Here is a 27,509-nt window from a genome sequence, read left to right on the forward strand (position 1 = left end):
TATTTCTCAAGTTAAATGTGAAAAATTTAGACGCTATTTACTATTTTATAATGTGATGTGTATTCTCAATAATACATTTTGACAGCTAACTTAAAAAGCATCTGATTTACAGCCAGTCTTCCTGGGTGACCTTATTAATAGACCTTGAGCGTAATAAAATCACAGTGGCAATGCTTAATAGGCAACAAATTTGAGTTAAAATCTTATTTTTTTATTATAAAACACACACCAAATTTATAAACAAGTCATTGACAGTCATTTGAAATTATCTCAAAACCCGTGTAAATAACCTTAATTTATTTTTAGGATTTCCTACCTCCATAAAACAGCGTATCTAAATGCGCTATAAACATGGCGCCATAAATAGGTAGTCCATTTAGCGCAGCTGATGACTTGATTAACTGTCAAAGTGCATAATTTCCGCTTGAATTCGATGTGCACTGTTGCCAACCATGTGAAATATTATAAGGAAACATTTGACAGATGGTCGAGACAAAAACAAAGGTTTTTAGTTTGATATATCACTTTATTATTGCATCAAGGTCTTTTTGACATTAGTTCTGAAGAAACAGCTGACTTTTGCTTGCTGGGTGACCTTATTAATAGATCTTGTTGTCATACGTCACCCGGGGACATGATGCAATAATAAGATGATGCATCAAAACAAAAAAAACTTTGTTTTTGTTACGAACATGGCACAATAAATATGTAGTCCAGTTAGCTCAGCTGATGGCTCGATTAACTGTCGAAGTGCGTAGCATGGCACAATGAATAGGTAGTCCATTTAGAGCAGCTGATGTCTTGATTAATTGTCAAAGTGAGTAACATGGCACAATGAATAGGTAGTCCATATAGCGCAGCTGATGTCTTGATTAACTGTCAAAGTGGATAATTTCTACTTGAATTCGTTGTGCAGTGTTGCCAACCATTTGAAATATTATATGGAAAATTTTGACAGATAATCGAGACAAAAACAAGGGTTGTTGTTGTGATACATCACCTTATTATTGCATCATGGTGCGTAATTTCTACTTGAATTCGATGTGCAATGTTTTCAACCATGTGAAATATTATAAGGAAAAATTTGACAGATCGTCGAGACAAAAACAGAGATTTTTGTTGTGATACATCACCTTATTATTGCATCACGGTGCGTAGTTTCTACATGAATTCGTTGTGCAATGTTGCCAACCATGAGGAATATTTCAATGAGAATTTAATCAAAACATTTGACAGTGCTGTTGAAAAAAACAAATACAGATGATAACGAATTAATAATAAAATGGAAGAAAAATAATTTATACAAGTTACTTGAAATTATTGTTTATTAAATAATAAATTGAGGCACAACCTAAAATTTTCTGTCAGAAAATGAAAACTGTTTCTAACGCTAAGTTGGTCGTTAGAATGGATTATTGTGACGTCAATATTTTTGACATTATATTTATGAAAAAAACAGCTGTTTTTTGTTTCTAGGTGATCCTATTAAGAGGCCATGTACATTGTTTATTCCCGTAGTTTATGGTAAAAAAATTCCCTTTGATAACCTCTTCAAATTAGGATTTAAAACATAATCACCAATATCACCTTCTTTCAAATAAAAAAAATTTTGAATTTGCGTGATAACAATTTTGTGCTAGATGTAGTAGTATTAGTAATAGTATTGAATACACCATAACAATATTTGAAATGTTGCTTAAAGATATTCATAAAATACTATCCAATAGATGGCATTTAGACTGGCAAATAACGCGGGAAACAAAACGCGTGATGTTCGATCAATGTAGATGGCTCGTTTGAGACGTTGCTGTTGGGGTGTCAATTTCGGTTTGGGTGGTTCAGGCGATGGTGGTTTTGGTGGCGGTGGTGGAGCAATTCCGGGTGTTAGAATTATACGCGACTCCTGCCGGGGAATCCATGGACCGTCGGCATCAAGTGGTGGCCGCATAACACGTCGTGTATGTGTATGGGGAACCTGTAAATAAAGTTTAGATTTCTTTTTTCAATTTTACGGACCTTGAAACAGTTTGTTGCGACATTCCCCTGACTTACCCTCTTATTTCGTGTCATTTCATCGAATATTTTCTCAATTTTCTCATCGGTCAATGGTGGCTTGGGTGGTGGTTCTGGTGCCGTTTTCTTTTCCGGTTCTTTTTTCTCTTCCTCCGGTTTAGGTTTTGGAGGATATGCTATAGGTTTGGGTATCGGGGTGTCACTTAGCACGATATTGATGAGACAATATTCCATGAGGGCCATAAACACGAACACCGTACAAACGGACATAAAAGCATCGACCGCTTTCAAATAGGAGACTGGCGGCAGCGATGATTGAGACTTCGCATGCTGAGTAGATAGGGTTAGCAGCGATGTTACACCCAGTGTAACCCGGGCCGGAGCCGCCTCCGGTTTAATCCAAAATGATACCCATGACATAATGACAATCATACATGTCGGGATATAGGTATTGAAAACATAGTAAACTAGACGTCTCTTCAGAGTGAAAACTACTTCGAGGCATGTAAAATTACCCGTCGAATAGACTTGGGTACAATCGGCTGTTTCATTGCGTATCAATGCCACCTGAGGCAGTTCAATGTTTTCGTCCACCACCAGTGGTGTTGTGGGATCCCATTGAAAAATCATGTCATCTGTGGTATGGGATACTGGAAAAACAAATCATCATCATCATTATTATAAAAACAAATCGGTAAATTTTTAAAACACTCACAACTTTCCATTTGCAGTTTACACTCCTGCGTATCGTGTGGATAAATCGCGAAATTCATAATACACGACAGCTTCAGTGTCAGCTTGACCATATAAAGTATCGTCTTATCCTTATAAAGCCACATATAATGATTGGGTATCGTCATGGTTTGAAATGTCACCGATTTGGCATTTTTAAAGAACGAATCGGGACGCCAAACATTTTTTAACCAATCCACTTCGAGCAGACGGTATTCAGTTGTCATATTCTCTGGTAACCGCAAACGATGATCTTTCCATGTTTGTGCAAAAAATATATCCGCCACATAGGTCATCGAATTCTCATCGATAGAATCTAAACCCATAACGGTAACATGAAAATATACTATACACGGTTGACCCTCCTTCTTGGGCGGTCGCATTTTATCGTAACGTTTTATGTCTTCGGGTAAAATATCTGTGATCGCTAAACTATGTCTGAAATGAGAAGGAAGATGTTTTTGTTAATAATTATTTTAATTTAATGCAAGGAAATACTTACTGAAATTCTCCTCTAACAAAATGTTCCAGACTTATTGAAAGTAATACAAAAAGAACAGATTGGGCACCCATTGCTGTAAGAGAACATAAAAAAATGTATTTAGGGAATGTTTATATCATCGTTATATTGATCCCCGTGGTGCCACCTAGGGTAGCTATTTTCCGCGTGCCGCGAGTTCACCTATAAGAACTATAAAAAAATTGGTTGAGGCGTCGGGTTAGTTGCCCACACTCGGAAAACCGACGCTATTATGAAAAAGCAAAGAAAAATAAAATCAAACCCACCTAATGTTGACGACCCCGGCAAACGTATAAAGGACCACGATCTGAGAATCTGCACTTGGAATGTGCGCACGATGTACAGAACAGGCGCAGTATTCGCTTTGGCGGATATACTCAAGAAGTACAAAGCCGATATTATTGCCTTACAGGAAATGCGGTGGAAAGGGACTGGCGTAAGTATATCAGATGAATACGCCCTGTATTATAGATGCCATGAAACGAGACGCGAATTTGGCTGCGGATTTATGGTTAGAAGGATTATAAAAAACCTCGTCTCCAGATAAAGCGAATTGCTATGATCCGTATAAAAGCGAAATTCTTCTACATCAGTCTCATTTACGCCCATGCTCCGACTGAAAATAAAGATGAACAGACCAAAGACATATTTTACGAGCGCCTAGAAACAGCATATGACCGTTGCCCTGGTCATGACATTAAAATTCTGCTAGAAGATTTTAATGCAAAAATCGGAAGGGTAAATATTTTTGGCCCCACCGTCGGAAAATTCAGCCTCCATGAAGAAACATCAGACAACGGCATGAGGTTGATTGACTTCGCGGCAGCAAAAACGTGGTAGTTAGCAGCACCAGATTCAAGCATCTCGATATACACAAGGCCACCTGGATTTCTCCTGATCAAGTACCGAGAAATCAAATTGATCATGTTGAGATAGACGGAAGGCATTCATCCAGTGTTTTAGACGTCCGATCGATCCGAGGAGCGAATATCGATTCGATCCATTACCTTGTGGCAGCCAAGGTACGCACCCGTCTTAATGTAGCAGCAAAGGTGCGATCTACTACAACACGGAAACTCGACGTCGAAAAGCTGCAAACACAACAGGTAGCCGAGGCCTACTGCGCTCAACTTACCCATCTGCTTGATGAAAGCACTTCTTGTCCCGATAATAGTATAGAAGCACAATGGCAAAGAATTGCCCACTCCCTACAAACTGCAGCAAAAAGAACAATTGGGTACCAAAAACCACCACCAAGAAACCCATGGAGTGTCGTAATGCTACTGATGTGAAAAACGCAGCGTATAGGGGCAATCCTGCAGACAGTAGCAACACGTAATGCGATGGGGAATTATCAGGAGAAAAGGAGTGAGGAGAAACGTATTTTCAGAAAAAAAAAACAAGAAGAAAAACGTAAGCATGAGCAAATCGAGATGTACAGGAGTCAGAATGAAGTCCGGTAAATTTTACCAACGAGTAAAACACCAAACCAAAGGCTTTGGTACAGGCACATCCTCCTGTAGATATGAAGAAGGAAACCTGGTGACAGATACTGACAGCGTGTTGAGGATCTGAAATAGTGGTGGTGAAAAAGATACCCCAGAACCAATAAGAGATGAAGGTACGACGAGTGTATACCACCTAGGCAAGATGAGGTCAGGGTAGCAATTAATTGGCTGAAGGATTACCAGCTGAACTATTCAAGACCGGTGGTAAGATGCTGGTCAGGAGCTTGCACCAGCTGATTAGTACAATTTGGCTAGAGGAATGCATGCTCAATGATTGGAACCTTAGCATCCTGTCCGAGCACAAAAAAAAGACAAGGCGATATGTGCCAACTATAGAGGAATAAGTCTCCTTGCCTTCCTTCGCATATAAAGTGCTATCCAGCGTGCTGTGTGAACGACTGAAGCCAATGGTCAATGACATTATTGGACTATACCAATGCAGCTTCAGGCCTGTCAAATCCACCATTGACGAGATTTTCACTCTGCGCCGAATCCTGGAAAAGACCGACGAAGAACACATCGACACATACCACCTATTCGTTGACTATATAACCGCATTCGACTGCCCTATCCGTTCAGAGGTGTTTAAAGCCATGTCTACGTTCGGCATTCTTGCAAAATTAATACGTTTATGCAGGATAACTTTAAGTGGCACAAGGTCAGCAGTTAAAGTCGGAAAGGACCTCTCGGAGCCCATTAATACTCAACGAGGATTCATACAAGGTGACACTTTGTTGTGTGATCTGTTTAACATCCTGCTGCAAAAGGTCATACGAGATGCAAATGTGAACAGAAATGGCACACTGTACACCAAACAGCATATGTTACTCGCCTACGCCGATGACATACCGCCATAAACGAAACTAATAACACCAGCTTTGACATCCGGAGGAGAATAGTGTTGGCCAACATATGCTACTATGGTCTGAGTAAGCAACTTAAAAGCAAGGCCACTTCTCGCCAGACCAAACTCACACTCTACAAGACGCTGTTATTACCCGTGCTGTTGTATGGATCTTAAGCATGGGTACTTGCGCAAGCAGATGTGGCCGCTCTTGGAGTGTTGGAGAGAAAAATTCCCCGGACGAATGAACCATGAGCTATGCCATCTATTCTCGGACATCGACATAGTCGCACGGATCGAGCTGCAACGACTACGTTGGCTAGGCCATCTTGTGAGAATTGATGAAGATGCCCCAGCTCAAAAGGCATATAAAAGCGAGCCAAGTGTTGGTTCACGCAGAAGGGGAAGGCCACGAATCCGATGGAAAGATCAAGTAGAAGACAACATCTCGGAAAATTGTCTTTCAAATTGGATGAGATGAGCAACGATCTTGGAAATTTAGTTATCGGCTTATTGGACAACCGTTCTGTCATAAGCCAGCTATGTAATAAACAATACCCCTTATTAAACCGATGTATATCGTATGCAATATACATAAAATGTTTCAGTAAAAATTATATAAAAACCATATGATACCATATATACCGACCATATGATACCATACACAACATCCATGAAAATCTAACTTTGCGTTATTTGCACCCTCTTGACAACCTACTAAAGGTCAACAAATATTACTAACATTCAGTAGACGAGGGCTGTACTTGTCCAGATTCTCCTTACCGTAGGTTATGTTGTGATGTTGGGCTTTCAATACAGATCGACTAAAAAAACACAAAAAGTTAAGTTTTCGGTCCACTTCATCCCCAAATTTTTATCTGATCATCACCGAAAATTATAGGCATTGTCCTTGACCATAATTGGAATCTCATGGAACATTTCAAAGCTATATTTCCACCATCTAGTGTGGTAATGGGTTACTAAATAATGTCTGAATACGTAAGCATCTGTAAATATTTAAGTGTAACTCCCACATCTGAGGACATACGACCATATAATTGGTATACATTTAAAGGTCAACCACTCCTCTTGAACGTACTATCAACTTCTCGGGTCTAGGACATTCAGGCGCAAATATATACGATATAGAAGACAAATTTTGCAATTTTTCACACAAAAGTCAGGGTCCATTTGACTCGCTAAATATTGACCGATCTTTATCAAAACAGACATGCTTTTTCGTTGACCCGATCCCCTTCTCCATGTAAAATTTCACGATGTTTGGACTCGAGAAGTTTATATTATATCCAAGAGGAGTGGTTGACCTTTAAAGTAATACCAATTATATTGTTGTATGTGCTAGGAAGTGGGAGTTACACCTAAATATTTACAGGTATCTCCGTATATTATTTAGTAACCCATTATCACTCTAGAGAGCGGAAGTATAGCGCTGATCGCTTTGAAAAGTTCCATGAGGTTCCAGTTATGGTCAAGAACAACGCCTATAATTTTCGGTGATGATCAGATAATAATTTTGAATGAAGTGGACCGAAAACTTAATTTTTTGTGTAATTTTCGAGTCGATCTATAGACCACAAATGAAAGCCGAACATCACAACACAATCCACGGTGAAGGGAATCTGGACAATAGCTGTACTGAATACTCGTAATATTCGGAAAATATGCCAGTGTGAAGAAGAGGTGCTGTTTACCTCTAATCGGGAAAGAGGGTGCAAATATCGCGAAATATTGCCCAGGCTCGGAATAAACATCCGCAGAAAATTTGAGTTCCGTGGAAGTTGTGTAGGGTATCGTATGGACGGCCCCGTCCGACTATACTGCTCCGCTCACTGGTTTTTTTAATAGATTCATTTTCATTGTCTCTGTAGTGGAAATATAAGTATAATTTCCATTTTATTTAATTATGTATTTGTCCTTTCCCTACATGTTACCACAAGGCGAATGAATAATATTCGAGGTTAGTATTAAATATCACTCATACGCAGCCATGTACGACGACCTTAACAACATTTCAATATCATCCTTCAAAAATGTAATGTCACATCATTCATTATTCGATTATTTATTTACATTCTATTCCATTTCTTTTCAAATATAAAAATAAAAGTCAACAAATCCATTGTCACCTTGTCTTTAACATTGAATTTCATCAAATATTAAATAAATAAAATAAAAAATATATAGACAAAAAGCATCAATACACATGCCCACATAGATACGTAAACAGGAAAACACTTATCTTTGGTCACCGAAAAATCAACAACAACAACAACAAAAATTATAAGTACGTGTGCGACTACGAATCGAGAGAGAAAGAAAAAGAAATCATTGTCAATTGTAATCACCTTGACGGCCCGCCGTCATCATCATTCGTTAATACACTAACGGTTTCAAAAAAAAAACGTTATATTTCACAAAAAATAAAAATCTGAACAAGAATAGTAACCACCCACTCATACACAGGCACTCGTAAATACTATACGATGTTACACATGTTTCCTACTACGTGAATATTTGGTTGTAAAAATATTCAGACCATGCTAATGATGACGATTATAAAGCTAATAATGATGCTGTGACAGGCAGACTCACAGACAGACAATTGGCACTACCTTCAGTCTGGTACTTGTGGCCCGTTTTTTCCTCTTCGTCTTTTCTTCTGGTTGTTTTCATTTTGTATGTTTCTTTTTTGCCTCGTTTGTAACCAACCACCGAACACAATAGCGGCTTAATTTACAATTAAAACCACTTTAGTTGAGAGAAGAAAAAAAAACAATCCTCCTCTTAGAATATCCTGTTCTTGCGACTGTTCTTTTGTAAGGATTGCCCGGTGTTATGGTTCATTGTCATCGTAGCAAAGTAGAACAAGAAATATTTATGTTTTTTTTTTTATTTTCTTTTGTGTTAGTTCTTGTGGCCAAAGATAGGGTATACTATAATGAAGGACTACTTATGTTTAAACATAAATGGTAAATGATGCTATGTTCAACGATGTTAAATATAACCTAATTTATATTTTAAAGAAAAAACATTTCAAAGGGATTTAAAATACCCCAATATAATTCAGAATAAAGACAGTTTTTCAGGGAGGTAGGGTAAAATTATTTGTTGATTACTTTCAACATGGGTGGACCTAGGAATTTTAAATTATTGGGGGAGTAACTTTATACCTGCTAGTACAGAGCTTTCAGAGCTCTATCTTAAATACTGCGATATCTATCGTGTTGATAATGATCAAGAATATATATGGGTATTTCCGGCAAAGGGCAAACCAAAGTCGAAGATTTTTTTCTTTTATTGCATTTAAATACGCGAAATAACGGCAAAAAGTACAAAGAAAATACACATTTGTCATTTTTCTTCTTGTTCTTAGCATAAATACTAATTTAAGGACTACAAATGTTGGTACAGCAGAAATCAAAAATTTCGCGTGAGTGACCCAGAAAAATCCTTCGCAAAAAGGACAAAATTTTGAAATTTGGAATGGTTGATATTTCTTATTTTTGTAAAGGGTAGCGATGTGCCCGCTACTTCGGGAATACAAAACAAATAAGTAATACTGTATAATATGCTGTACTGTAATTACGAATACCACCTCTATTCCTACATCTAATATCAAGTTTATTACCATTTAGTACTTTTCGTACTCACAAGTACGAATTTCCAAAACTACCTCAACCCTGTTTTTAGTTAGTAATCGTAAGTTCAAATTTAAGAATTCCAGCTCTATCTATTTAACAAAATTCAAATTTTACCAGATTCGGTACCATTCTGTACTTTTCGTACCCATATTCCTAAACTATCTCAATCCTACACTCCGACAGCATTCTTAGATTTCAGGATTTCAGTTCTGCCCGTGTACCAAAGTCCAAATTGTACCAAATGATTAGGTTATTGAACAGTGTTGCCAATTTAGCACTTTTAGTGCTAGATTTAGCACTTTTTAAACTCATTTAGCACCAAAAAATTGATCTAGCACCTAGCATCTTTTTTAGCATTTTTATTTTTTTTTAGGATATTTTTAAAAATGGTCGGTCTAATTGGTTTCCACCATAGTATGGAGGGTATATTAATTTTGTCATTCCGTTTGTAACTCATTGAAATATTCATTTCCGACCCTATAAAGTATATATATTCTTGATCAGAGTAAAATTCTAAGACGATCCCATGCCATGTCCCTCCGTCCGTCCGTCTGTTGTAATCACGCTATCTTCTGAAGGAATTGAGATAGGATGCTGAAATTTTGCATAGGGTTGTCTTTTGTTTGCAGGCAGGTCAAGTTCGAAGATGGGATATATCGGTCCACGTTTAAATATAGCTCCCATATAACAGTACCCCCCAATTTTCGGTATTTTGGGGTTCTTGAGCGCGTTTTTCAACCGAATACCCTGAAATTTGGTACATTGGGTTCTTATTGGGTACTTAATGTCCCCACAAAAAAATATAAACATAGGTCCACTTTTTCTAGTAGCCCCCGTATAATAATCAGTATTTTGGGGGTTTTGATCGTATTTTTCCACCGAATTGGCTGTAATTTAGTATTTCGAGTTCTTAATAGGTACCAAATCTATCCACAAAAAATTATATATACAGGTCAATTTTTTCGGATATCCCCCATATAAGGGTACCCCCCAATTTTCGGTATTTGGGGGTTCTTGAGCGCATTTTTCAACCGAATTTGCTGCAATTTGGTAATTTGTAGTCGTATATGGTAACAAATCTCTCTACCAAAAAAATTATTAATATTCGCCCCCTTTTTGGGGTAGTCCCCATATAACCCCCTTTTTTATATTAAAATAGTTATCTGATTTGTTCCGCGTTTTGAGTTTGGTTCTAAGACTCTTTTGTAATCATTTCACCTGCGGAGGATAGAGAGATAAACAATTAGAACGTATGGTTCGATAATGAACTATAGACGCATTTAGACCCTTAGAAGCCCCTGATTTGAAGTTCCAGAAGCTTGGAAGAAATAATAAGATGGGCAAAGTTCGGATGAAATCTAAATTTTCTGAAACGGATTGGTCCAAGGAAACATGGGGTCTAGAACCAATATTTCGATGAGGCACATTTTCACCGTGTTAAATTGTATACCCCCTCATTAGCCATGAGGCTGAGGGTATAATTATCCTTTAAAATTTTCAAAAATGTGTATTATGGTTTACATAATCCGTTTTTAGAAATGTCGGTATAGGTCCACTTTTTGGTATGTTCCCTATATTTTCATTTCTAGTACCTGTCAATATATCTATGGTGGAGGGTATCCAAAGTTCGGCCCGACCGAACTTACCGCTTTTTCACTTGTTTTAAATTACAGCCACCTCGGTGGTATGCAAATAAGATGGAAATTTTATATGGAGTATATGTCTAAATATAGAATACGACTAAAATCTCAAAATAACGAAAAAAGATAGATTGATTATTTTGTGCATTTGTGCCAGCCTCTGAATACTTGCATTGTGATATTACAATCAAAACTACTAAAAATCGTCCCCGACTGCTCTCTGGATAATTAATCAAATTATTATTGGTTAATTAAAATATCAAAATAGAATAAAATCGTATTTTTATGTAATATGGTTTTAAAAATTTGGCTTACGTTTATTAAATTTGAATTCTAGCCAATTTTATTGAAAAACGTGCTCAAAAATCCCCAAAGTATCAAAAAATGTGGTGCCCGTTGATGTGGGGCCTAACCCGAATACTAAGTCAATATTGATAGTTTCTGATACGAAGAATGTATACCCAATGGGAATTCAAAATACTAATTTGCAGGCAATTTGGTTGAAAAATGCGAACAAAATCTCAAAAAAAACCCAACATTAGGGGGGGACTACCCCAAATACCAAATTAAAACCCATTTGGTGACAATGTGTGACTAATATTCTCTAGTATTATCCTCAGCATGCTATGTTAGTCAAAATCGATTATTATTTCTTTTTTTTTTAATTTTTAAAGACATTTTTTAACGACTATTTTTATATTATAGACAAAATCTCTTATGTTGGTCGCAGACGGTGGCAAATTTCTGTACAGATAAAATATCAATGCGTCGATTAAAATATCCTGTGGCACTGCTTGGCACTAGATTCTTGAAATATATAAAGTTTTATCTACTCTACCTAAAATAAACGCGCGAATTTCCAACGTATTTTCACATTAAAATAATGTTTAAATTATTAATTACACTGTGCGACAAATTTCAATTTTTTTGATAATTAACGGGAAATTCCAACAGATTATGAAAGAAGGGCTAAAACAGATGACACGTGTATCGGCGTTTTTAAAGTTTACGTCAAGAATTTTGATCATTTTCGTTCCTTTTTTTTAAAGGAACAAGTTCCTTAATGTATTTCCATTGCTCCATATAGTTCCCACTCCTAGATTGTTCCTTTGAATCCCTCTCTTTCATAGTTCTTTTAGTTTTTGTTTTCGCTAACATAGTTCCATGTTGATTTGTTAATGCATAAAAGATTTAAAATTGTGCAAAAATGAAAAAAAAAACATATTTAGTAGAATACTCAGAAGCAACATAATTGAACTGCAGGACGATAAGCACAAATTATTTTTAGTAGATAAATACTATGTACCAAGGTGTATTTAATAAGTTGTATGCATCAGCTACAACAACGAACATTTTACAAAAACAACATTGTTGTTATAGAAATTAAATTGTCATGCTGACAATTAGTTTATGTTGTGAAGAAACAAAAACAAATAAATAATTTTGACATACTAATACTATTAAAGAAAAATTATATCGAAAATAGAAAATAAATGCGCTTAAAAATGTCCATCCTGGTCGGAAACGCCATTATTTTTATATTGCCGCCGATTTCCTGATAACAACCATACATATTTTTCAAGAAAATCCGTAATACCCGAAAATCGGCTTCCAAAGCTGCCTCTCCAAATATAAAATTGAATTGATTCTCCGGATCTTGGGGACAACTTCACTTGGAACCTAACCATCTAAATATGAAATTGAGGTGGTTGGCCGGATATCGGCAAACAACTTCACCATCGACAGATTCTAATGCAAGATATGCAACAGAATTTCTAATACAATCAAAATTACTTCTATATATTGCTTTCTAAACCTGAAGAAATTGAAGTGGGTGGCAAACATTCGCTATAATTTAAGATTTTCGCCAACGCAACAAATCTCTTTTTTTGCAGAAATTTTGTCGGTGGTTAGCCTTGAGCTAAATTTTTGTCAACATAAAATTCCCAAATTCATGCTATAACCCATGCACAAAATATATATCCTGTTGTAAGTGTTTGAAATGATCCACGACAGGGACTTAAATTTGGTTCTTTGAGAATAATCCCTTCCCATTAATAAAATCATTGTTCCAAAAACTATTCATCTTCGCATTTGTGTTTGACAATTAGATTCACAAACAAAGAAGAAAAAAACTTTGAAACCATATGATTGTCACTTACACCTTATTTAATACACCTTGCTATGTACAAATAAATTGATGAGTGTATATTTATATATAGTCTGTTCCCGTACTGTAAGAATCTACTTGATATTACGGGAACATACCAATATGGTTAACAATTTGACAACATTTAAAAAACGAACGGGTTCCGATCGTTCCAGTATTGAGTTTTTGAAAGTCAATTATTTAGTGGTAAATCTTGTTTGATATTTTGTAGTGAAATGAAAATATTTTTTAATATTTCTTATTTCGTAACGCCGTCTAAACTGATCTGAACAAAACTCTAATACGTCATGTCAGTAGAACATTTACACAAATCGGATAAAATTTTGCATCGGAGCTCAATAGCTTTTTTTAAGCTATATTAAAGTTTTTAAAAAATACACATAAAATCCAGAAAAAATCATGAAAATCTTTAGAATGGTCCCTTCAAGGGTATAAAAAACTGAGAAAATATCCATGTTTCCTGTCCTGATACTTTTTGTAATAAAAAATGTACAGTTGAAATATATACATATATATTAATTTGGAGTACATCAATTACAAAATCATGGCATAATGTCAGTCTCATGCAGTCATATGTTTCCAATTTTTTTATAAATTTGCCTTTGACAAAATTCAGCTTTCAACATCAAACATCTTCTTTCGAAATGTACACATATCATGTGTTCAGGGGCAAAAATTGCAAAATCTTTTATAGTTCTATATATTTTGAAGTTCCCTGCCTCTAAAACTTATAAATGTAACAACCATGATTAAATAATGAGAGCAATGTTCAGCTTTGCAAAATATATTTTGTATAATTTATTGAAAATATGCCGATGGATTGGAATTTATTTTTCATTTTATTTGAAATTGATATATGAATTCCATATTAAAAAGCGTTGCCATTATTAATTTCTCAAATGAGACTATCTTCCATAATTATGCCATGTTATAAAATTTGTTTTTTAACTTTAAACTGTAAATTCTGCTCAATACAAATTCAATTTTAAAATTATTCTTCGACATGTTACATATTTTGAAATTCGGGTTTCCCGAATTTGTTAGTACAGGAGTCATTGTGGTCTCTCCCTAATCATATGTTCTTCTACTTCATGTCTTCAATATTGGGAATTTTACAATATCTTTTTATTTTAATTAAATATTATATAAAACCATGTAATACAAATAAAATCCAAAATCGAAGTATCCACATTATAACCACGTATTACATATGAAAACATTTTTTTTTAATTTTATTGTTAACGAATTCATTGTTCTCAAAATATTCTTTGAGATTGAAAAATATAAATATATAACAAAATCGAAAAAATATCCCCGTTTCCTTGTTATTTAAGTATATTGCGCTAAAAATTTTATTATATATAAAAAATAATTCCAATCCAACATTTTTATATGTAAAAAATCATTTTTATAAAAAAAAAACAATATTCGAAATATGAAACTTTATTCGAAAGAAATACATACATATATGTTTAAAAAATATAACAACAATGTTCATTAAACTTACTTTTTGGTATAATTTTTTAATCCGTTAATTAAAAATAATTTACAACTAAATTAAACTATTCTTCAAGAGGGCCAATTGTGTTTGATGTGGCAGCTAATTGGTAACACTTTCAGTTTAATTTCTTTGTATATTTTTCACATAATTGCATAATTTCTATTATTTAATTTATTAACACAGACAAAATTTTAAATATGTTAATTTCACAATTTGAATTTGAATATTTGTTTAATATTTTTTTATTTATTTATATATATTTGTCAATTTAATTTTTTGATGTACATTTATTTTTAAAGGTTTTTATATTTTTTCACAATTTTTTTTCATTTAATGCCTTCTGTTTTATTTTCAGCATCCAAAATAAGTTTCCGTTATTTTTAAATTTAACCAACTATCAACGTTGAATTTCCGCTACAAACTGGCAGTTGTTGAGCTATATTTTGAATTTGAAACCTTTGACGAAAATGAGGCAAAATCACGACGAATGGCAGATGCAAAAAAGCAAAAAAAAAATCAACAAAATACACAAAACAAGAGCCTGCGATAACGACTACTACTAATGCAGTTGTATGAATTGCAATCTGTCTGTATGTATGGGTGTGTTTGTGTGTGTGTGTGAGTGAGCGTACTAAAGAAAAGGATTTTTTGTCTTTTCCCAAGTGATAGGACACCCAAATCATCATCATCCTCCGCCTTCTTCTTCTTCTTGTCATCATTACCAACTTGATGGTATGATGAGTACGATAATGAGGTTCTGATGATAAAATGTGGGTAGGTGGGGAAGAGAAAAGGGTTTTGCGAAATAAGAAAATACTATAAAATATTGTGTTTTTTCACATTAAGCCATAATTTCCTTAGACCAGCAGACATATAACCACAATTGTCTCCCCTCGCCACGCAGAATCAAAAAAATAAAAATAAAGAAAACCTCTAAAAACTAAAACATGTTAAGGTTAATGTTAAGTGCTTCTGATTCTGCTTTTGATTTTTTTTATTTTTTCAAATCTCTTTTCAAAGACAAATGACAATAAAGCTGCGCAGGTTTACAAAGACTATGGCAAAGTGTTGCCTTATTTTCCCCTAGGGGAAAATCTTGCAAGTAAGTCATATTTTTGTGACAATTTTTATGTGCCAGACAGCTATGGCCTGTGGGATTTTTTTTTCTTTTTTTTTGGGAATAAAGTGAGATTTGACTTTCGTTACTTTTAAATATTAACATAGAAATTAAGGAAAAACATGGTACATATTAAAACCAGTAAGGAAAGTAGTAAAGTCGGACGGGGCCGACTATATGATACCCTTCACCACTATGGATATATTAAACAGGACTATTAACATGAAATTGGATGAAATAAAATATGTGATATTTATCTAAATGTGAATCTACCTATATATCCATAAGTTATATAAATCGACTTCAATCAAATATAAATAGGTTATCTGTTGGGCTATGTCTGTACTTCTAGAAAACGCAACTACGTAATTCTATGCTCAATTTTGTACGTTGTGCAAAATTTGATGTCAACCTGACTAGCATGAAGAGTTTGATGTCCAATTTACTTAAAATCGGGCGAAAATATATATGGAAGCTCTATCCAAATATATCGAAGGATATATAGGGACTTTGGTGCAGCATTTACATGAAATCGGACGAAACTATATCTGAATCTGGGCCGATTTTCTCGAAACTGGGCAGACATCATTCTAGGCTCAATTCAGTACGTTATGCCAAATTTCCTGCAAATCGAAAGATATATAGGGACTTTGGGGCACCATTAACATGAAATCGGACGAAACTATATATGGGAGCTATATCTAAATCTGGACCGATTTTCGCGAAACTGGGCAGACATCATTCTAGCCTCAATTCAGTACGTTATGCCAAATTTCATGCAAATCGAAAGATATATAAGGACTTTGGTACACCATTTACCTTAAATCGGAGGAAGATATATATGGGAGCTATATCTAAATCTGAACCGATTTTCACGAAACTTTGAACACATCATTCTAGACTTAATTCAGTGCGCTATGCCAAATTTCGTGCAAATCGAAAGATATATAGGGACTTTGGTACGCCATTTACCAAAAATCGGCCGAAACTATATATGGGAGCTATATCTAAATCTGAACCGATTTTCACGAAACTTGGCACACATCTTTCGTGGCTCAATTCAGTACGCTATGCCAAATTTCGTGCAAATCGAAAGATTTTCAGGGTCTAAAGTCCGTAAATCGGGCGAAACTATATATGGGAGCTATATATAAATCTGAACCGATTTTCACGAAACTTGGCACACATCTTTCGTGGCTCAATTCAGTACGCTATGCCAAATTTCGTGCAAATCGAAAGATTTTCAGGGTCTAAAGTCCGTAAATCGGGCAAAAATATATATGGGAGCTATATCTAAATCTGAACCGATTTTTCCCAATTTCAATAGGGTTCGTCCTTGGGCAAAACAAATGAGCTGTGCCAAATTTCATCCAAATCGGATCATAAATGCGACCTGTACTTTGTTTACAATTTAACATGGACGGACGGACGGACATGCATAAATCGATTCAGAAAGTGATTCTATTCATATTCTCAAAAGGAACCATGGGTCTATCTCGATTATTTTTGCCTGTTACAAACATATGCACAAAGACATAAAACCTTGTACCACAGTGTGGTGAAGGGTATAATGAAATAATGTAGAGACTTCTAGAAAACTTTATGCAATCGAATTAAGACTTTTTTACTAATTGCTAAGAGGAAAATTATTGCAAAAGGGTCGTTCGAAAGTAAATATTCCGTAAAATAAACGGTCGGTACTAGGTCCGGTTTTATTTCATCCACCTAGTTTCTTTTGCTCAGTCGTTCATATTTGCTCTCGTTCACATAGCTCATTATGATCCAATCGTTCATCTAGATCATGGCACAATAAATAGGTAGTCCATTTAGCGCAGCTGATGACTTGATTAACTGTCATTTCTACTTTGATTTTAATGTGCAATGTTGCCAACCGCGTGAAATATTATAAGGAAACATTTGACGGATGGTCGAGACAAAAACAAAGGGTTTTGTTTTGACACATCACCTATTATTGCATCATGTTCTAGATCCTTCCTAGATTTTTCCTTATAATATTTTACATGGTTGGCAACATTGCCCATCGAATTTAAGTAGAAATTACGGACTTTGACAGTTAATGAAGACATCAGCTGTGCTAAATGGACTACCTATTCTCGTTGTGCCATGATCTAGATCAGAGGTAGTCAACCTTTTTTTAATTACCACCCACTTGTTCACCCTGAGTGATAGAAAAATATTCTTACCGCCCACCTAATCCACAGTGTTGTTTATTGATAAACTGCTTTTATTTATAAGCTGCTGCTGCTAAATTAAATATTTAATATCTGGTTCTATTTTCGTCAAAAACAAACGAAAGTCTCCTGATTCGACTAAATATGAGGTAGGAAAAGGTATTAATAATTTTAATACCTCTTTCCACATATTTGGATATAAATGTTTACAATCTCCAACATTTTTTATTTCAAATAGTTCTTCTTGATACTTTGTATCAGCTTCCTTAGCATTATCTGTAATTTGATTTTTCATCCATTGGTATACCTGTAAGTTCAAAATGTCTTCAAATTCAAAATGTCTTAAAATATATAATATACTTAGGAAAATCCTACCGCCCACCAAAAAATCCATATCGCCCACTAATGGGAGGTAGGGACCAGGTTGACTATCGCTGATCTGGATCTTCTCGTTCATTGATTCAATTTACTAACGTGTACCAAGAAACGATTGAATTAAAAAGAACTTAATGAATGACCTAGTTCATTTTGCGGACCGATCCGAAATTAAAATCTCAAACGCTTAAAAGACAATATCTGCTAAAAATGGGTAATATTTTCCTTTTCCAGCACGGATATTCTCCATAGATGGCGTGTACGGCTAATTCCAGTCGATGTGCATTTACACACAAATTTATTCACAAAACAATTTTACTTAAGAACTAAGTATGAAAATATAACATAACCTATTTTAAACGGCATATACATTAGAACTTTTTAGCGGGTTAACCTACTTTATGAGGATTTATTTGACATATATGCAAAGGAATTGACAATTGAAACCCACTGAGTTAACGAAATCCAGTTAAATGTAAACGTACTATAAGACTAATGTATGAAAGAGAGAAAGTGAGAGAACGTATCTGCCATAACACATGGAGTGGACACACACATATCTTTATCTCACAAGGGGCAAGCAAACACGCTAACCCAAAGGTACCACCACATGTGGCAATAGAAAACCCGCATCTTATTCTAGTGTACGAAAATTCAATTAGAAAAATTGCTTATCCTAAGTGGACTGTATACACAAATAGATCCCTGTTTAACTAAATTTTCTCTCTTTTACACAAGAAACCCACAGCAAGACATTCACTATATTTATTATATGAAAATCCATGTTCGCTACGTTGACAATATCATTTTCATGAAATTCACTATTGCAATTTGGCTGATTTCCCGGAAGCACTATTCCCGTCGATCACTGTGTAGTAGATTTCCTCTCTATAGCCAGCTTCGCCGCACTTTAATCTTCAGGTTGGTTCTGCCTTTTTTCTTTTTTTTGGGTTTGACTTTCGTCCACACTTCCCGAGACCTAATCCTCTTTCTAGGAAGTGGAGTAAAGTCATGCTTATCCTTAAGTTTGCTGATCACGCTTGTTCCTCCCGTTCAGCCTGACCAGATATCACCTTTGCGTACCAGATAATTGATTCTATCTTATTGTGGGCATTTAATTTATAACTCAAAGAGCGTTTGAACTCAATATAGGAATAAAAGAACGAAATCAGTGAAAGGGACGAGATGAAAGAACGAGATCAGAAATAGGAACTATATTACATAAAGAGCTGAAACTAGTTCCGATCGTTCCTTTCTCGGAATAGTTCGGCATTTCTGGTAAGTTATTTTTTAACTACTGTACGCTAAAATTGAAAAACACTAGTAAAAGTAGTAGATTTTTAGGGTTCTGACACGAAACTAGGTTTTTTATATTTTGAGCCAGTTTCGTCAAACGTTTACTTACCATGAATGCGGAAAGGAGGAGCAACTAATTTAAAAAAATGCCACAAGCAGGACCAGTGATCAGTGCTGCCGCTGAGAATTTAAAAAAGTCGTTCCCTTGAAAAAAGATGGCACAGAAAAGTAAATTTATTAATAAAACTGTTCGAAAATATGTCAGATACACTTGGAATTCAAAAACGACGTACACGAATCCAAATTAGTTTGAATTTACACATAAAAAGGAAATTACAAGTTTAAAAAAGGGAAGAAAAGTTGCACAAAGTTTAAAGAGTTACAAACAGAGTCACAGGCCATCAATAAGGTTGCAAATTGCACAACGGAAACCCCGCTCGGTCAGTACAAAGCACCGAACCTAGCAGGAAGTTCCCGACGCTACGTAGTGAAATCACCATCGGAGAAATAAGGCAGTAGCGTTGAGTGTACAATTGGTGAAGAAAACGATTTTAATCTATTGAAACAAGAGCCGTCGTGGCCTATGATTCTAAGTTATTAACAGTTAAAAGTTCAGAGCTATCGTAGGCCTTTATTCAAAAAAAAGTTAAATAAAGAGCCGTCGTGGTCCTTTATTTAAAAGTGATTTTAATCACTAAAGATCTTATTTGAAAATAATTTTAGCAGAGTTGAAATAAAGAGCCGTCCTGGGCCCTTATAAAAAAGTGTTTTAACCGTGAAGAGTCACACGCTGCCTAAATGTTGCTCTGCGGTATTTTGGTTCATTCCCGGCGAAGCGCTTGCTTAAGTTGATCAAGGCTTTGGTATTTTTAGTGCCAAACTTGTTTTCCAAAATACTCCAGATACGATAGTCCATCGGATTGGTATCCGGAGATTTTGGTGGCCATTGTGCGCTGGAAATGAAGCGAGGAGCCTCATTTTTTAAACATTCTTGGGTGGAGTGCGATGGTGCTGAGTCCTATTGGAATGTCCAAGGCCTGCGGCCAAAATATTTGCATGCCAAGACTGTAATACACCATCCAGAATATTATCGCGATAATATTCGACATTTATTCTGATGCCACGGTCGATTAATACGAGCGGAGAGCGACCATCTACTGTTATGGCGGCACACACCATCACTATGACCGGTGGCCACACTTTCAGCTGACCTCTTTGGCAAGTAAACACGATCATTTGTTTGTTTACAAACTGCTGGAAAACGAATGTTTTCTCATCGGAGAAAGCCAAATTCGGCAGTTCACCACTATCGGCTAAGCAAAGCAACTACTTAGCTCTTTATTTTTAATTTAAAATGCAATTTAATATTCTGTTCGTCCTTTCTTTGTTTGTTTGTTCATTTTGACGGAAATAAAAATGTTTTCTTTAATCAGCTGTTTATTTGCTGAATCTTACTAAATGTTGTTTGTTTACTTTTCTCAGTATGATCGCAAAAGAGTGTAAAAACGGCTTGCTCTCTGAACCAGAACTTACTGAGTAAATTTAACTGCAAAAGTAACCAGACACACCTACTATGACGCTTGAATTCCATCACAAATAATTTTGTCGGATGTGGCTTAGAAATGACAGCAGTCTGAAGTTGGTTGCAGATTTTTCATCTCATATATGGGCAATATTGCCAATTTTTTAACATAGTTGAAGCCAAGGTTCACCCCTTTCTAACTCGGGAATTACTTAAGTATATGAAAAGAAGTGAATAGTTTTGGGTTAATTGATCCGTCTTTGCAAACTTTTATATATATATATATATATATATATAGAATTTGTATATCAGTTAAAGTTTCTAAACAAAGCGCGCTACTCTGAATTTGAAAACTAAAACTATACTTTTTCTATCTCGATCACTTCAATTTTCTGTGACGAAAACCAGAATCGGAGGAAATTTGCGTTACAATATTTTAAAAAAAGTTTGTCATAATGTAGATCAACCTGGTAAAAACTTCTAATGTACATGCCGTTTTATATAATTTAAAATTAGTACTAGAAGTAGTTACCGGGATAACCTAATTTATGAGGATTTATTTGGCATATATTCAAAGAAATTGGTAATTTAGATCCACTGGTTTACTTAATTAAAATAATTTGAAGGTTCATTATTTTTGGAAGGTTCATTATTTCGAATATGACAAAGAAACTTCCTGTATTCGCCAAGGTTAGGTTAGGTTTGCGAATGTGCAGTCACTTATGTGGCTGCAGCACTCTGAGACCGTTAGGTCCGTTGTGATCATCAACGAGAAGAAAAGAGATAAAGACAGATCTATAGGAAAGAGAAGATTGGGGAGATAAAGAGAGATGAGAAGCTTACAGAAAGATATAAAAAAAGTTATGATTGTTATAAAGTAGATGGCTATAAAAATCAGACAGAAGATATACTACGTGTCAAGTTTGCACTTTCCCAACCACTTTAGGTTTCTAATTATGCTGTAGATTAGAACAGCTTCGGTTGTTGAGAAGAAGCTAAGGCTCGGTAGAAAATGAGCACCCACTAGTCTGTGCCGCTTGTAAGCCAGTGCTGGACAGTGACACCTAAGATGGTCAATGGTCTCCGTCTCCTCCTCGTCAACACAGATTCTACAGTAATCAATTGCTTCAAGATCCCTTTTACTAGTAAAAGCCCTGATATTGCAGTGACCAGTAATGATTCCTGTCATTACACCTATTTCAGCTTTGCTCAGGTTCAACAGTGAGTGCGTTCTTTTGGTTGCACCTATGTTCGTTGTGCCAAAGTTCCGGTAAAGATGACATATGGGTGGTTTGATTAAGTCATCAATTGCTAGATCTGTGGATTGAGATCCTCGTCTAGCTAGTTCATCCGCTCTTTCATTACCCAAGATGTCACAATGTCCTGGTACCCAACACAACCGATAAATGTAAGTAAGTTCTACCAAAGCTGCTCTACACTTGAGCCTCACGGCCTCAGATTTGATATAACAATATTTGATGGCTTTACGAGCCGCTTGACTATCCACGAAGATAGTCACCGGTTCAACGACCTTAAAAATCATCATGAGCTTCCGTTAATGTTGAGAGTGAAGATTAACTTTAACAAGCTTTCAAATTATTTCCAATGTCACACATCATTAAAAAGTTTTGTTTTCTTTATTTTAAATTTCAAAATTTTACTTTGACAGTTTCTTTGTATTTTTTGGCACAATTTCCTTTTGAAGTAGTCAGTATATCTCTGCAGTCACTTAACATATTTTCTCCAGTTCTTCAATGACTATGACTACAAGTGCGGACAAGCTCAAGTGACTTAATGACATTGGCCAATAGCTATACCGAGGAGTAAGGTACAGTGGTGAGGGAGGTAAGATTTACACTGCTCTTGCTTCGACTACTACATATGACACTATTGGTAGTATAAAATACGAAGAATATGTCATGATGACGTTCGTCATTGGTACTTGTCGAGTGACACGATGATGGCTATATTTGTGGATTTTATTGGCTGCTTAATATATTGATGGCTATGGCTGCTGCTGCAGCAGCATCACTAACATCACAATGTACACACGTGCACATTCTGTCGCCAACGTTGTCGTTAAGGATAAGGATGTTAGTCTTCGAGGACAGCTGATTTGACAGCAGCATTGTAAGGAAATTACACTAAATTCAATGTTAATTTGTTGTTTGTTTTCCCATTTGATTTTGCATTAATTATTGATTTTCTTGACAGTTGCTCGCTGAGAAGCTCGTCAGCGTCGTCGTTGAGGGAGGGAGGGATGAAGAAATGTGGGAATACGTGTTAATCGTTGCTGAATTGTTTGTTTTTCTGAGGAACTGCAGTTTTTTCCCTTCCTGCACATGCATACATTTTTGCAACGTATAAAGGTCGTATTGTCGTATTCCGTTCTTTTCGTCCTCCTTCTTTTTGAACGAGATTTTTCGTGTTGTTGTTGCTGCTGTTTTCTTGGAACAATTGTCCTTTATGTTTGATTTAAAATTAGCTTAAACCCCTCCCAAGAAGAAAATCAATATTCTATGGAATTTATTTTGAGACAAGCTAATTTAGTATTTCAATGGAAACATATTAGGGAAATGGAATTTTCAAACCAATATTTTTTTTTGCGCAAATTAATAATTTAATGTATATACCAACAAACATCAGCTGATTGTGTATTTTAGGATTTTATAAATCGAGTGGATTTAAAATTCTATATCTATATATATATATATACAGTATGTCAAGAATGACTTTACACATGCATAATTATTAAACATATTCAGATGTAGAAGCTTGAATTAACACTTATTATATTATTTTTAATATTTATTGGTTATTTATAATAATTGTATGCTGCACTTCATACACTTTGAGTCAACGAAAATAAAATTGATTGAAAAATAAAAGAACAGTACAACAAAAACAAATATGGATCTGCTTTACAAGTGTCAAATAACTCTTTAGAGTCTAAACGCAACCATAGAGTCTAGAGTCAGCGACAGTCGTTTGCCGTGTGTTTATATTGGCAACGGGAAATCGCGACGGCTGACGTTCGCGTCTAGCGGCATGACGCAAGAATAGATTTTATTCATTTTTGCTCAGCGTCATACTCAAAATTTCTCTCTTGCTCTCAATTGAGTTGCCATATTTTAGGTAAAAATCAGCAGTGCTACCAAATTTCAATGAGAATTTATATCAAAACATATGGCAGTGCTGTTGAAAAAACAAATATTTTCAATGATTGTGGATGTTTTTTAACGAATTAATAATAAAATGGAAGAAAAATATTTTTTTTTCGATAATTTTATCCAAGTTCCTTGACATTATTGTTTATTAAATAATAAATTGATTTTGGTTTGCACAACGTAAAATTTTCTGTCAGAAAATGAAAACAAATAATTGACATTTTGTGCCTCTAACGCTAACTCTTTCGTTTGGTTTTCACGCCGGCGAAAAAGTATGACGCTGACTCGTGACTCTCTGGTTGCGTTTAGACCACTGTTCACCAAACAGGCGCCCGTGGGCGCTTTGGGAGAGTACCAATACAATCACAGTTCTGTGTTCGAACTCAACATTATTCTCGACATCGAACATGTCGTATGCTTTGCAATGCTTTAACATAGACGATCTATACCGAGAGAGCGAAAATTACTCTCCCAACGGATCTATGCGTGTGTCCAACACAATCATAGCAGTTTGCATATGTATTGTTGGCTAACCCTGGTTTAGACTCTTACACATCCCGTGTTTTTTTCTTATGGTGAGCACTGTATGAATTTTAACGGTACTCTACCGTTAGCTTTTGCGTGTTCTACTCTTTTTTTATATTGGGAATCATTTGATGACAAAATTTTTAAGTGTGCGCAACATACCTTGAAATAAAGTATTAAAAATGCCCGGCAAAAGGTTATCCCGTAATTCAGTTAATATATTACAACCGCCAATTGGGAAAATGTGTGATCGAATTGTCGGAAATGTTTTCAGTTACACGAAAGACAATTTACAATGTATTAAATCGAGCAGAAAACGAGGCAAGATTAGAATTAAAGCAAGGTGGTGGTCCGAAGCCCAAAATTAATAAGGGTACTGAGCGCATAATTATTAGAAAAAATATGCAAAACCCTCAAATTTCCACTAGGACGCTTGTCACGAAACAGTTCGACAGACAATATTAACAAACAAATACTCATCAAGAGTAGGACGCAAAAAACCCTTACTATCTGCAGCAAATATAGAAAAAAGATTTTCCTTCGCCAATACGAACGTTTCACACCCGACTGAATATTGAGACAACGTTATATATTGTGCGATGAAACTAAAATTATGTTATATTATAACGATGGGCCAAACAGAGTATGGCGTAAGCCTTTAACAGCACTAGAAAGTGATGGAATGGACAAACCGGGATATTGATGGGTAAACAACAGCTTCACAGGTCATTTCAATATAAGACTATGTCGTCATTTTCTAGTATGACTGCGGTTTAATATTTCGTTTTCGCCTTGGCGTAATTTATCCCATATAAAGGATCCAATCGATTTTAAATACATTCCAACAGTCAAATTTGGAAAAATGTCAATAACGATTTGGGGTGCATATCAAGCAAAGGCGTGGGATATAATATAATATAATATACTATAATATAATATAATATAACATAATATAATATAATATGCTTTTATTGAAACAACTATAGACGCACAACAATATTTAGATATTTTAAAGAAGCACTTGGTAACCAGTGCTGTGAACTTTGGGTTCATCAGGGATAACAAGGCACATTATAAATTTGATCAGGATAATGATCCTAAGCATAAGTCACATATAGTGCGCATGTGGCTTCTTTATAACTGTGGCAAAGTTTTGGATACGCCAGCCCAAAGCCCAGACCTTAACCCTATAGAAAATTTGTGGGTCTATTTGAAAAAAAAATGTGGCTAAACGGCAACCAAAAAATATAAAAGCATTAAAAATGGCAATATTGGATGAGTGGCAGAACATTCCGAACAATTATGACTTGCAAAAGTTGGTCTACTCGATGAAAAAACGTCTGCAATGTGTGGTAGATGCAAAGGAAGGCCATACAAAATATTAAAACTATGGAAATGTGTGTAAATGCTGTTTAACAAAAAATGTAAATGCTGTTTAACAAAAATATGTCAGCTGTTGAAACATTTATGTTTTTTGACACAATAAATAGGTAGTCCCATGGCACAATGAATAGGTAGTCCATTTAGCGCAGCTGATGTCTTGATTAACTGTCAAAGTGGGTAATTCCTACTTGAATTCGATGTGCAGTGTTGCCAAGCATTTGAAATATTATATAGAAATTTTTGACACAGGCTCGAGACAAAAAAAAATGTTTTTTTTTTTTTTTTTTGATCCATCACCTTATTATGGCATCATGGACTTGACCATGGCACAGTAGTAGTCCATTCTGAATATTTGTTAACTATCAAATCGTATAGTTTCTTCTTGAATTCGTCGTGCAATGTTGCTAGGTAAAATTTGGCAGATGGTCGAATAAAAAACATATGTTTTTGTTTTGATGTTAGTATTGAATAATGGACTTGATATAGCAGATCAGGGAATAATCAACATGGTCCCTTCTTGAAATAACACTTTAACTAAGCATGGTTTGCAGTAAATTGATTGTGGTATTCGATGTATGGTTTGTAGCGGATTCCTGTCGAAACCACAGTTCCACATTATTCAAATAGGGCCAAAAATATTCACAGTAATGTGCCGGTCTTGATAATGACGGTAGGAGTATGGCCCAACTTCATATGAGTTACAAGTTTGAACCTAAAGTAAAGCAAATTAATCCATTGCCGATCATCAATAATGTCATGTACAGGATGAGATAAAAAAATACAACAAAGTCAAACGCCATCATTTTTACATTTTTTTTTTTAATTTTATTGAATGAAAGCAAAAAATGTCGGAAATGGTATAAAATTTTAAAATTAGTTTAGATTTGTTCCAATTGATCTTTGGCGCAAAATATGGCTTTCAAACGGCCAATGAAACCGTCACACGCTACCTGACGCTCGCTCTACGGTATTTTGGCCCATTCCCGGCGTGGCGCTTGCTAGAGGTGATCGACACTTTGGTATTTTTGTAGTGCCAACTTTGCTTTCAAAAATACTCCAGGTACAATAGTCCAACGGATTGGTATCCGGAGATTTTGGTGGCCATTGTGCGCTGAAAATGAAGCGATGAACCTCATTTTGTAACCATTCTTGGGTGGCGCGTGATGAGTACGATGGTGCTGAGTCCTGTTAGAATGTCCGAGGTCTGTGGTCAAAATGTTTGCGTGCCCAAGGCTTTGATATACCCTCCAGAATATTTTTCGCGATAATATTCGGCATTTATTCTGATGTCACAGTCGATTAATACGTGCGAAGAGCCACCATCGGCTGTTATGGCGTCCCA

General features: G+C 35.5%; 1 protein-coding gene across 1 annotated transcript; it reads right to left on the reverse strand.

Moving 5' to 3' along the window:
- Window positions 1-1,696: 1,696 nt before the first annotated feature.
- Window positions 1,697-3,318, reverse strand: LOC133323535 (glycine receptor subunit alpha-4). Its single transcript, XM_061532453.1, has 4 exons — window positions 3,248-3,318; window positions 2,729-3,183; window positions 2,053-2,663; window positions 1,697-1,975 (listed from the first exon to the last, which is right to left on the reverse strand). The coding sequence occupies exons 1-4, from the start codon at window positions 3,316-3,318 to the stop codon at window positions 1,697-1,699; spliced, it is 1,416 nt and encodes a 471-aa protein (XP_061388437.1).
- Window positions 3,319-27,509: the final 24,191 nt, after the last annotated feature.

This window comes from Musca vetustissima, unplaced genomic scaffold, assembly GCF_032173495.1.
Source record: "Musca vetustissima isolate MV318-11 ecotype Yass unplaced genomic scaffold, APGP_CSIRO_Mvet_v1 utg25624, whole genome shotgun sequence".
Taxonomy (NCBI): Eukaryota; Metazoa; Arthropoda; class Insecta; order Diptera; family Muscidae; genus Musca; species Musca vetustissima.